General features: G+C 46.4%; 1 protein-coding gene across 1 annotated transcript in view; it reads left to right on the plus strand.

The window, feature by feature from the left end:
* The first annotated feature begins 386 nt into the window (after positions 1-386).
* Positions 387-13346, plus strand: part of NXPH1 (neurexophilin 1) — a 297417-nt gene continuing 284457 nt past the window's right edge. The window contains exons 1-2 of the mRNA XM_021689734.1: positions 387-597; positions 1444-1607. Of these exons, the coding sequence (XP_021545409.1) occupies positions 1554-1607 (54 nt within the window). The 5' untranslated portion in view covers positions 387-597; positions 1444-1553. The remainder of the gene's footprint in view (positions 598-1443; positions 1608-13346) is intronic.

Consider the following 13346-nt stretch of genomic DNA (forward strand, 5'->3'; position numbering starts at 1 on the left):
CAGGAGCCTCCGGGTCTTGCCACCCCAACCCTCCCTCAGAAACTCGGACCGTTTGCGCTTGCCGTGTTGCTTTTTTCTTCTGGAAGGCCCGTGTTTTATCTCTCGAGTTCAAGTCCCGAGGACTTGCCCAGTCTCCCCCACCCCTTAAGTCATTTCTACCATCCTTCAGCAGCCTCGCAAAGCAAGGAGCCCCGGACTGCTCGTCCAGGAGCCAGCGCTGGCGGTCCAGTTCGTCCCGCGCATTCGCCCGGCGCATTGGCCTCTGTCCCTCCCTCTCTTACTCCCTCCCTTTCTCTCTTCCTCTCTTTTCTCCTCTGCTTCCCCCTCCCTCTCTTGCCTCTTAAGTTTCCTACACCGTGAATCCAACTGTGCCAAGCCTAGGCTCCCACGGAACCAAGCCTGAGCGCGACCCGGGCACTGAGACACCGACTCCGCCGACGCTGGACGAAGCAGCGGGACCGGTCCGTGCCTGAGCATGGAAATGAAGCGCCAGGGAGGGCATGTCCGGGGCGCCGGAGACGCCAGGCCCGAGTAGCTCCTCCATGGAGCCTGCCCAGAGCGGTCCCTGCTCGCCGGTTTCGCCCCTGGTCCTGTGCGGTACGTACACTTCGCCTCCACAGTCCAGGAGAGGATATCTTGGAGCGGGGTGGTGGGACACGGGGAAGGGGCGGCGGGAGGGCCACTGGTTGGGGGACAGAGTGAACCTGGCGGATGACCTCACGGACCCGGGCAGACTTCCACTCTAGAAGTTAGCGACTGACTCTGCCCCTTGGCTCGAAAAAAAGTAGTGCCAAAGATGTGCTTGTATGCGCGTGTATCTATGTGCAGGGGGCTCGAATGGGTAAACTGAGCCCGGCTTTACTGTATGCAAATTGCATTCCCTTTCCCCACCCCCACTCCATGGAACGTGTGAAGATACCCAGGACCTAATCCCGGTCAGCTCTACCTACCCCTTCCTCTACCCGCGCCCCCCTTACTCAGTCTCTCCAGCTCGCTTTCCCTCTCTCTTTCTCTCTCCTCTGCTGGTGTGTACGTGTGTGAGCACTGCCAGTGCTGGCGAAGAACCAGCCGCCGCCTTTAAGTCCGAGCCGCCCGGCCATCAAACACTAGGGCAGGTCTCGCTGCCAGAGACGCTTGGGCTCGGAACCAGCCTGCACGCGGCTCTGTGTGCCCCGCCACCTCCTGTCTCCACTGCCTGGGAACTCGCACCCGAGGAGTGCAGGGCGCAAGGAGCCCCTCATCCTCCTACCCTCCTGCCCTCCTGCCTGCGGACCGCGCGCTCGCTGGTTTCAGGCGCTGGATTTACTCGCTTTTCAATTTTTCCTGCCCCCCCCCCCGGGTTTTTGGTCCACCCCTCCCCTCCACGACCCCCTTTCCTCGCTTGGTCGCCAAGCCTAACCTTGCCCGCGTGGTCATGGAATGTCTAATTTCATTTGTATCTAGGCTGCTGAGAGCGCTCCTTGCTCTGTAAAGTGGATGTCAGGTGGATCTATGTTTTTGAAGGAACAAAGACTCAGCGAAAGCACCGCCGAGGAAGTTTGAGACGCGGGAGGATGCAGGCTGCGTGCTGGTACGTGCTTCTCCTCCTGCAGCCCACCATCTACTTGGTAAGTCGCTGCCTATCCGGCGGCCCCGCAATCCCACCCTGGTCGTGAGGCCAGACAACCAGGGGCGCGCGGGAGGAGGGTGAGATCGCCAGTTCAGCGAGAGCAGCATTCCTAGCGACCGTGTTGGAACAACTTTGGCAAGCTGGTCTTTGGTTCCCTGCGGGATTTTCCGGTTTTCCCACCCTCATTTCTTGCTCCAGTCCCCCCTCTCCTAAGCGTGATTCTGAACAGCGTCTAGGGCGCCCTAGACACCCAGAAGCCGAGGAGATAGTGGGATGGGATGCTTTATGGGGAGAGAGGGCAAAAGAAAGGGTTGACTATACATGGAACTCTCATTAGTTCATCCACAGAGTTTAAACGAAAGGAAATGGAGGTTGAGAGTGTGGAGCACGAATCTGCCCAGGTCTGTGACTTTGAAAGTGAATCCATGTACCTAGTCCCCCAGTTTGGAGATATGACACATAAAGAAGTGCAGGTAACTTTGTTCGACTTGTAGGGTTCACAGAGGACAAGTGTATCAGATAAGAGCATCACAAGCGATTAGATAGAGTTAGGTCTGGGTTGCCCCGGCAAACATGTAGCAGCTCTCCTCCCTCTCCTCCCAATCTCTTCTCTCCACCAGATAACCGAACCCCAGTTACAGGGCCAAGCCCCTTACTAGGGAATGGCAGACCTTGTTGTCAGGAAAATACTAAGCAAAGCCACTGCCTGAGTCTTTCTGGAGTGGAGTTTCGGGGGTCTGGATTTTGCACACTGTTGGAACTGGGGGTGCAGATGAATTGGTAGCTGTGGGCACCGCGTAGAGCCAAGACGGAGAGAGCAATTTCTCGTGTCTGGCTTCAGGGAGGGCCAGGGACACTCGCACCCTGCTGGCGAAGTTGTGTTCAGTGCACCGACTCCCCATAGCTTATTTCTGAGCCACAAGAGCGCACGGAGGGCTCAGTGTGTTTTGACGGGGGCGAGGAGCGCTGGGGCAGTCTGAGCTCTCTGACGGGGCTGGAAAAGCGGGATGGGGGGGCGGTGCCGTCCCTCAATCCCAAGGGCTTCAGAACCCACAAGCCAGGGAGCAAAAGTGTTGCCAACCCTTCAGTTGAGAGCGTTTCCCAGCTCTTGCCCTGGTGCATATGACTGCAGGGCTGCTAGTTGTGTGAACTCTGTGTATGTTAATGAGTGTGTATGTATACGCGTATGTGAATATGTATGTGAGGGTGCGTGCCTTTCACGGGTTTCAGCTTCAATCCAGGAACCCTCAGTGTTGCCTGTCTTTGCATCTTTATCGCCTGACTATCGCAGCCTCGGACACCAGAGGGCGCTGCGCGTCAGTGTCCTCGCCGCAGGACACCTTGGGGTAAACAGGTGAAAGCCAGGGCAGCCAATCCAAAAGAACAGCCTTTCTGACTCTGTCACCGAAGTCTGTGCCTTCCCGGGCTGGAACGCAGACAGAATGCAAAAATTGTCCTTCCCATTTCCTATCTTCAATCATTCTTGCCCCCACCTGTGTCCAGTCTACCTACTGACATTGGGAACCGAAAGACTGAGGGCAGAAAGTTTGGCCAGAGGAAATACAGAGATTGTTTATTGAAAGAAGGGGGGGGGGGGCGCAAAATGAAAGCTACAGAGGAGGGTTATTAAAGATTCCCTTGACCATGGAAACCCTCCTGCCCCTTTCCTCTGCATACCTTTACACGTGACCTGAACCTCAAGACTGTTAAGTCCTTGGACTGTGCTCACACATGGCAAAAAGCTCGGGGCTGTGGTGCAGTTTATTGCTTGGAGCAAGTATTTCGATAGTCTGGAAAATAATCTATCAAAAGCAGAAGTGAAATCAATACGTTGTATTAAATTTTAAATGTGTTTGTTGGCAGTTAAACCGTTTTCCACTCATTACAACAACAGTGCTGGATTTATTCTAATGCGCTGCGTTCGCAACAACAAGCGCATTAATTCTCCTTTAATTGTAAACTGGGAGCATTTGAAAACCATTCAGTGTGCAAATTATGCTGATTCAATTACCGTTTAGTTACAGACTTCATTACCTGAATGCCTTTTGGCAATACGGAGAAAGGAGACAATTTTTCCAATTTCACTCAAAACAATACGAAACGCGAACAATAAAATAGAGAAGGCGATTTAGAAGTCCATTCTTTTCTCTCCGATCTAAAGTTGTTTTGTGTGTCGGGGATTAGAAACCACACGGCACCACAAAAACAAAAGGCTGGTGGCTGTGACCCAAGGTAGTATTTCCAGGGATTGTCATCCCATGGTTATTTGCCCACAGAATTCCAAGATATTTTCCTGGAAGAGCAGGGAGCTGGTTTTTACCATGGAAATAAACTTAAAAGGGTGAATTGGGCAGTCAGGACAGGTTGGTTCTAGGCAGGTAAGGAAGTGGAGAGCCTTGATTAAAATTCTAGGGCAATGAGACAGACCAAGAAATGGTCAAAGCTTCTTTCTCCATCTATTTTATTAAACACCACACACTGTGACTGAATTTATCATTTATTTGTAGCTGATCTTAGAACATCCCAGATCTTTGCAAGAAACTGCAATAGATGGATGCAGTTTGTCAGGGGCTGCTTCAAGTTATACTCCAAGAAGGCAGGAGTGGCAAAACCATTATTTTATTTTATTTTTTTCTCCTTGAGTTGCCATAAACCAAGAAGGAGTTTAATGAGTAATTTTATGTCTTTATGAGCTCACACCACAAGTTAAGTGACAGGGTGCTCTATTTATGCATTGCCTACTAGCTGATAGCACAGTGCACCTTTCCCTTTAAGCCCCTGGAATCCCAGTTATGTTTTCCAAGCAGTGATTGCCACATTATGTCCAGGGGAACAAGATTTGTGTAGGTATCTCTTATACAAAAATATTCCTGCTTCTACTTACAGAGAAATACCTTACGTATTCCCAAATTGGGGATTTTTAATTTATTTTTTAAGTGAAAAACAATTCTCTGTCCAGCAGGTTCAGTGCTCCTTTCTTAAGTCACACTCTTCTGCCTGTATTTGAGTGAATGTTCTCAAAATGTTTCTTGGCCCAGGTTTTTTTGGATGCCTGTTCTAGGTTGAGGGTTTTGAGTGTTTTTGTGTTTATCGAGAGATGAGTCTGTTCTTATTTCAAACTGGAAGCTTATTTAGTACTGCAATGGGAAGTTAATTAGAAATGTGTCTACAAAGTAAGCTTCTGAAGCATATTAGCTAGCAGACTAAAAAAATCACCACAGGGCTAACTCCAGCCATAAATGCAGGGAAGAAGGAAACCATTTTAAAAAAAATAAAGGCAAGGAGATTTTCTGTCTGTTGAATTTTGTGTATTATAGATTTAAAAGTCTCATTTCATCAGGAGACATGCCTATCGCATAACAAAACTTGTTTAAAAATAAAAATAAAGGTCCTGCAATCTTTATTCTCCTGTCAGTTCTGGACTGATACCAGGATGTTTTCAGTATGATGGGGTAACAGGACGATGGCATTTTAACTGAATTGAAGCACACACTGGATAAACTAGGAAAATGTGATTTCTGGTTCTGAAGAAAGGGAGTCCTAAACTGGGTTCTTTTCGGTGCATCAAACTGAAGGATAGGCCAGAGCACACAGGGAGAGCACCTCCCAGCAGAAAGCAGAGGTGTCCTGTTGGTGGCTCACCTGTGGCAATTTTCAGAGTTGAGAACTGAATCTAATGAGCACTCCCTGGGCATGTCAACAAAAAAGTTACTCAGAAATTGAGTCCAGAGAATCTGGCAAGGGGTTGAATGATGTTATTGTGATCAGTCACACATCCACAGTTCTATTTTCATGAGAAGAGGCTCCTCACCCTCCAATTTAGGTCCCTCCAATTCTGCTAGGAATTAAAATTGCTAATAATCTAGTTGCTTTTTAAACCAATATGGGCAAGAATTGAAAAATTCTTTCTAAACTTTGTCCTTAAAAAAAGATTTTGAGTCAGTTATTCCCTCGGATTTAGAGTGTCCTTAAAATGTGAATACCACTCCAATTGTTCAGCAGAGATTAAAGAGTGATTAATATATCCATGGAGTACTACCTCTGCACTATTAGAAGCCAGAGCATTTGGATGAATTTCACTCAGCGTGAAGGTGGCTATTAAGAACTGAGGAAGGTGAGGGAAAAGCAGCAGGAGAGAGACCACCAATGTCCATCCTTTGGACTAGGTATGAAAATTAAGCCTCTTCCCACTGAAAATTTTACAATTTGAGCTTATTCCTGAAAAGAAAAGTGCATTAACTATCTAACAGTGGCTTATTCAGTGTTTTCTGTTAAGGCCAGTTCTTGGTGGCAGTACTAAAATTTCCCCAACACCACCGCATTTCCGGATTTTTCTATCCCAGACCAACCTTCCTGATACAGGATTAAACCTAGATTTTCAAAGGAGCCTGAGCTCCAGCAGCACAACATGAAAACTTACCAGTCCAAAGTCATATTCTAGGGCTCTGTGTGTGTGTGTGTGGGGGGGGGGGGGGGTTGCTACTATTTCAGGCATTTTCCTGAAGTGTTCAATTTTCCATTGACCAAGAAAGCAGCTCCCCTGGTGTGTGGGAAGCACTTGGATGGGTTGCCCTTCTGCCACACTTCAGGAGGATGATGGTAGTCTGGGGCCTTCTAGTGATAGCTTCTGGGAGAAACTGCCTTCAGTATTAGGAAGGGAGAACCAGAATCACTCCAACTTTCTCAGCTGTATTTTCTCTGAAAGCCATTAAGTTCGTAGCTCCTCTTTGTGCGAAGTTGATTTCTATTTGGCTTTGAATTGTTGACGGCTATTTCCTCCTTAATGAAAGTGTTGTCTGGGTGAAAAATATATCTGGTGGCAGGGAAATTGGTTGATTTTTTTTGAGATAGGTGCCCAATGTCCTACTTTTCTATCTGAGGGAAAATTTTCTGCAGACTACAGAAATTGACAGCATTGTCCAGGTAATAACCACCGTGGACAATATTTTCAAAAGGACATTTGAGTGATGAAAGCATTTGGGTATTGCTTTTTCAAATACGCAATTTTCTGTCTTGGCCTTCTTTGATTTTATAGGGGGTGGGGGAGAAGGGACCAGGAATTGGCAAAGGGACGCCTTCCTGGTTTCTCCCAGTCCTGAAATATCGAGGTGCTCCTCAGCTTTGCTTGGAATTCCGGGGTCTGAAGAGCCCCGGATGGGTTTGGCTGTCGCGGTGATGATTTTAAGAGTCGAAAGGGAATCTTGGGAATGAGGAATGACACTCTTCTTGCACTCCCCCGCCCAGAAATAAAGCCGATGGAAGCTCTGAAAGTTGCATGCTCTCAAATAGCCAGTTAGGAAGTGTGCATTCTTTCGGAGTTGTTTGTTTGTTTTTAAGTAAGGTGCCTAGCTTTGATTCGATCCTGGAAAGTTCCCTTAAAGCAACCAAGTCCTTCTGGAGCTTCCAGATCTCATTCTAAGACCTAACCAGTCTTCGCCATTTTAATTAATAGGGGGAGGCGGGCTAGTCAGGTTGGCGAGCCGCTGGTCGGGTCAGCTGCTTACAGGAGCAGCGGGGTGGCAAAGCGAGTACGCTCTCTAGCCTCGCCCTGCAATCTCCTCGCTACCATTCTTTAGGTCCGGACGCTTGTCTGCAGGAAGTTGCGGTCTTGATTTATCCGCTACTCAAGCTTGTGACCAGCTCTTTTTCTCTGTGTCAGCACTAACCCCTCCCGGAGCTTGGTAAACAAGGCGCGCACATTTTTTCTGCTGTCGATTGGCATGTTGACGACTCTGCTTGAAGGAATGTGACAATAAAGTGGGAAACCAAAGCTTGGCAAGCACTTAATCAGGGATAAAAAGGTTCCGCTGTAAGGATGTCACTCAATTTATTGTGAAAGTCGAATGAATTACGTTTAATGAAAGTGCTCCCCAGATGAATATTACCAGCAATTTCCTGAGTTGGCTCTGTGAGCTCGAGATGAGGAAATGCCAGCCCAGATCAGAAATGAGCGCCCATCTCAATTACTATGCAAGCTATCCAAGAGCGGCTTTTTATTGAGATAATATATATTGGCGGCTTCTTCGTGCCCCTCCGCGCGCCTAGAAGCGCGTTTGCGCATTTTCCAAGTTTGCCATCTGCCCTCAAGGGTTGCTGGCTGTTGTTTAAACTTCTAATGAGTGCGCCGCGTTTCTGCTGTGGACTGAAAACCTAATTACCCCCTCTGCAAACAGCTTTTTCTGGAATATTTTGTTTACTATGGAGGTGCGGGCTGGCGGGGGTGAGGTGGGGGTGGGACGGAGAGAAATCCTTTCCTCAGGTGACCTTCGTTACAGAAAGTTCCTTTGTCGTTTAGTCGGGTGCTCTGGGTGGTGGAAAGCAAGGTGGCGCCCAGAGCCGGGTCTCTGGGATAGAGAGCACCGTGGGGTCCCCGGAGCAGTGAGAGTGCATCGGCTTGCCTCTCCCGCCGCTAGTAGCGAAAAGACTTCTAACGCTCCTACTTCCTTTAAATTAATGAGAGTATTGGAAATACGTTGGGGAGGAGGATACACAGGCCACAGCCGGAGCGCATCACCTCATCTGCATGAGAATGGAAAACCGAGAGGCTTTTCATGTAGTGCTTCTTTCTCCCACAATAAGACAAATTGCTGCTTAGAAATACCGAGTGTTTCCTTAGACACTGGCTCGTGGGAGCTCTGCGAGTCCCTGTTGAACCTGACTTGAAAGGCCATTTCAAGTCGTCTTCTACAGTTAGAAGCGAGAAACTTTCTTCGACGTAGGCTTCATATCCTAGACTTGGAAACCCTGTCGTTCTCACCAAAGCCGCAGTGTTCGGGCCCCGGGAAGTTTGCCAGCCGGAGTCGCTGCCGCCACAGCTGCGCGCTCTTTTGTCTTCTTTTAGCCTGAGGTGACCTCGAGCAATCCCAACTGGTTTAAGAAAACATAGGTACAGCCCTCTCGCGTCTAGACCCCAAGCCTTCACACCAAAGCGTTGCTTCGGGGGAACTTTTTGTCGACGCCGCCGAGCTTCGGTGCTTCTGGGGCAGCAGGCAGGAGTGCAGCAGTTCTCCGGAGGGAGGTCGCGGACACTGAAACCGAATGGGTGGGTGGCCGGCGGCTGAGAAAGCCCGGCCGGCGGAGCGGTTCTTCAGAACCACGGACAGAGCCACAGGCTCCGCCCCGCCGGGTGTCCGCAGACCGGCCCTACTCCATCGCGGAGGTGCGCGCTCGGTCCCTCTTGAAGTAGAGTTGGCGCATTCCGCAGACACTTCTCTACCGCCCAGGCGCGACTCTAACGACCCGCCTCCCTCTCCCAGTCTTTCGGGAGCACTGAGCTCAGATCGCTAGGTCCCCACTGTTTCCTGTGGCCAGATCGGCTCGTTTGCACCACGTCCCCCCCAACTTCCGCGGCTGCGGCATCACGTGATTACCACAGAGTTTAGGCTGAGGGGAGGTGAACCCTTGTTTCCCCCACTTTCTCCTCCCGCGTCCGCATTCCCTTGCACAGTTCGTTAAATCTACCCCTCCTCACAAACAAACATGAATCAAGTGATGTAGAGCTGTAAGTGTCTTTAACAACGTAAAACGCCCGTTTGACACACAAGGAAACTGAGGTACGGAGAGGGATTACCTTTCTCGCCAGAGTAAAACCAAGTGGGGAGAAGTGATTCATGCCCTATCTCCCACCTGCAGGGAACACGGCTGGAGACACCGAGACAGCCTCCAGGATCAGGCGCTCTTAAAGAGCGACGCGGGTGGAGGGTGGGAAGTCGTAATTATTATGAATTTCTAAAGGAGCAGTAATTATTCACGGGAAGCAGGACAAACTACCGCTCGGGCAAAAGAATCGATATATTTCCTATCGAAAGTGCTTGGCTCGCCTTTAATGCAGACGAATTGGGATGCAGCCTCATTATTTCCCCGGCGTGGGGCCTGATGCAGCGTGGAATCTATCATCATTAGAACCAGGATGGGGTAGGGGGAAGTTTCTCCTTAACTTTAAATGACCTCAGTGTTGGCTCTAGAGGGTTCAGAAAGGCCAGGGGAGAGTGTGCAACAACAGCCGGAGAAGAGGGGTGGAGGAAGGAAAGGGGAGACGGGACAGTGGCTGTGTTTGGGGGTTGTTCGGGGTTTAGGGGCTTTTTGTCTGTTTGTTTTGTTAAGTAAATAAGGAGATTGAGCAGTTCCTCCTTGGCGGTAGTCGCACGGTTGATTTGGTCCAGAAGTAAGCCGGGGAGTACCCAGAGTTGGCGCTAGGGGTTCTCTGTGTCAAAGGCGAAGGTTGGCTGGGAAGTTCTGTCTGTTTCTCTCGCCTCAGTTTAAGAGGTAATCCTTTCAGGATACCCGATTCTGCAAATCCCCGCAGTGTTAAAGGAGCAGAGGTCTGGCAGGCAGTTCTCCATCAACCTGTGTGAGAAGCCAGCTTGGAGAAAGGCAAACACGCGAGAAGAGAGCCAATCTGGAGGTGAAGAGAGGCCGGGAATTGAATAGGAATGGAAGGGAAGGTTCAGGAGCAACGCCTTCCAGGGTTTTCTAGAAGGCCTGGCTGAGACCAGCCTTCCTCTTTCCAGCAAGAAGCTGGCCTTTTGCCCATGGGTCAACCCACTGCAGTTTTTAAAGCCTGGGAATGGGTCCCACCTTAACCCACTAAAGTGGCTCTAGTGTCCAGGGTCCTGCCTAGTGAATTGCACAGCGTTTTCCTATTTCTCCCCACTTGTGCAGCCCGCACTCCTGGGCACAGTCTTTCTCACTCTTAGAAGTTGCCTGCTGCCCCTGGTGGGCAGCTGCTGGGTTGGAAGTTGTATTCTTATGCGGGTGTCTTCACTGTTTCCTGCAATGCCATTCCTCTTCAGGTCAACAAAGTGAGGTGTTGTGTGTGTTGTGAGTGGTTGTGTATTTTTGAGTGCTTGGCCTTCATCTGGCTCATCCCTTCTTTATAACAGATCAGTCTAGCAGAGAAGATAGGGTGTGGCACTTAAAAAAAAACTAACTCCACCTCCTTAATTGCATTAAAATTATCACAATTATAATAACATCTATAACATTAATGAAAACAAAAATTAAAATTGTGCACTTCCAAGCACTAAAGTAGAAATAATACCTTTCACCTTCACTTGGATTTTCTTTTCCTCAGAGCCCAGCCTTTCATGGTATATTGTGATTACCTGAGTGTCTTTGTTTGCATGCTGTCAGAGACAGCCGGCTAACTCAATACCAGGACTGTATGATCTACTGACATCATTTCCTCCCACCATCTTCATTTTTAGAGGCTTTATAATTAAACTCTGTGAGATATATGTAACATGCATCCAGCGGAGAGCCTTTTTGCTTATATTTATGTAGCATGCTGAGGAAGGAAAATTAAGGAAGTGCTTATATTGAAGTAATAAGCCTGCTTTGATATTAGCAGGAATGTCCTTTTACTTTACTTTTCTCAAGTCTAAAAGACTATCTCTGTAAGACCAGACCCCAAAGTCATGCCTTTTAAAGGAAAGATTCCAATAAAGTGAAAAGACATTTATTAGCTTGTACTAACTTAGTGGAACAAAAGGCCAGGCTAACCACTCACTGAAAATGTACAATGGGCTTAGCATGGCAAAGTTGCAGTATGATGCAAGAAAGCTGAGCAGAAAGAGCTAGCTGGAAACACCTTCAAGGCCCTACATTATTCTGTCTCTCCCTGTACCTAACCCATCACAAGACACACATGTATACATAGTGTAACATGGCCTTCCAGAGCCAACACAAAGACATCACACTGCAGATTGGGAGGAATTTTAATAAAATTGAAAGTTACAGTCTAAAAAGAAGGAGACACATATTTTCTTCTCTAAGATAGGTTATTACCAGGAAAAATTATGATAGAAAAGCTTAGAGAAAATTTTCTGACTTAAAATAGTCTTTTTCATTTCCAAGTTAAACATACACATATGCACACATAGCAGAGCAAGATTGGATATACATCTGTACATCTCTCTTGGAAAGATTCCCTGGGAAATCATAGTGGGGAATTCTTTTGTTTTCTAAGTTGCTGGTCTTGAAATTTCAACTTGAGTTTGACAATAACATTTCCAATCTGGTAACTGATACTATACTGTTGTCCTGTTTATGTCAGTATTTTCAGCCAGAGCGCGAAAGCAGTTTTGGAAAAGAGAGACTGCTGGCTTGACAGCTGGAATTTTAGTTATGTATATATAATATATGGCAACCTCTCCAACCAAACTTTAGAAGATGATTCTTCTCCTTGTAACCTTGTATCTGAATGTTACTAGAGGCCCACAGGTATATAAAACAGCTTATATAGAATTAATGGACTGCTTTACATTCAGTCTCTTACTTGTGAAGCCCTTGTAAAATATCACATCTACTTAAAATAGGAAGAATATAAAGTCAGGTTTTGTGTGCATTGAACAGTTGTAAATGGTTCGGTGAAATATTTGATTGTTTTGAGTGAGTTTGACAATGTGATGGAAATTTATTGTCCTTCTTTGTGCACTGATGTGCTAATCATAAGGCTGCCCCTTCTTTTATGTACTTGACCAGTTTTTGAAAACTGATTGTAAGACTCCAAGGCAACATCTAAGTACACAACCAAGATTTTAGGAAGGATGCATTTATTAATTTGCCAAATTACAAGGAGATCCATGGGCCACTATGAAGAAAAAAAAAGAACAACCCTCCAATATCGTGTTATTATTTTGTTTAAAATGATCAACAGTATATTTATTGTTTTATTGGAGTTGTGTACTGTAAATATTTAAGATGCAATTTTGAAGAAGAAAATAAGTGGAGGGCTTAAGTTAGCCTCAAACTTCATAAAAACCAGACTTTCTGAATATAGTGAAATTATTAAAATAAATCTCTTCAGCTACTTTCCATAAATGTGGGCAAAATTTAGAAAAATTGGAGGGGCTTATTCTTTTCTTCCTTTACACATATATTAAAGACTACAGTTTTCTTAATTCTTTCACTTGGTTTATGGATTTTTGAAGATATGCCATACGCCTCACTATGAATTTCTTTCTTCTATTTTCTTTCTTTGTTTTTAATTGTGTATTTTCATTTAGAGAATAAAACATTTCTTTTCTTTTGCCTGATTGGATTGAGAATTATCATGACCAAAAACCATAGTTGCTTTTTCAAAACCTTCCCCCTTCACCCTATTTCATTTAATTTAAAGATTACCTAGAATAGTCAGACTTTTTTTTCTCTCGCTGTAAAAATGACCCTTATACTATTGTTAACATCTTTAAATAAGGAACAAGTGCCCTAAGTTACCAACTGGCTATATTCATTGCTGATGCTGCTCAACGCATGATGGAAAACTCTTAAAAACCTGAGCTGGATTACGTGAATTCCATTATACTTTCTGTTTGAGAAGTTTTCAATGAAAATACTATAATTAATCCCAGGTTTGATTCTAAATCTATTTGTAGAATGATGAGTTGTGATTTGTTCTTGGAGCAGCTGTGGTGTTGGTAATAGGGCTGACTATATGATCTCTAAAATTGAAAGTATAAAATACCTTTATTCACATATCTTTTTCAGTCATTTGTGTGTAGTTTGTTGCACCAGAGCACCATCATTTATTGTTTTACAGAACTAAATTTAGAGAAAGATGCAAACCATTGCATTTGAAAGGAAGTTATTCATCCATAGTCAGTGTAGTATTTCTCTGGTCTTCATGTGAAACTTAATTGCTATTGATGTGGAGATTTTGCAAAACATGGAAGTGTTTTTGCCTCTTTCACAAGAAATACATAATTGAATGATGAATGCCTCATGTTAGATTTTCAAC

Source organism: Neomonachus schauinslandi, chromosome 12 (genome assembly GCF_002201575.2).
Source record: "Neomonachus schauinslandi chromosome 12, ASM220157v2, whole genome shotgun sequence".
Classification (NCBI taxonomy): Eukaryota; Metazoa; Chordata; class Mammalia; order Carnivora; family Phocidae; genus Neomonachus; species Neomonachus schauinslandi.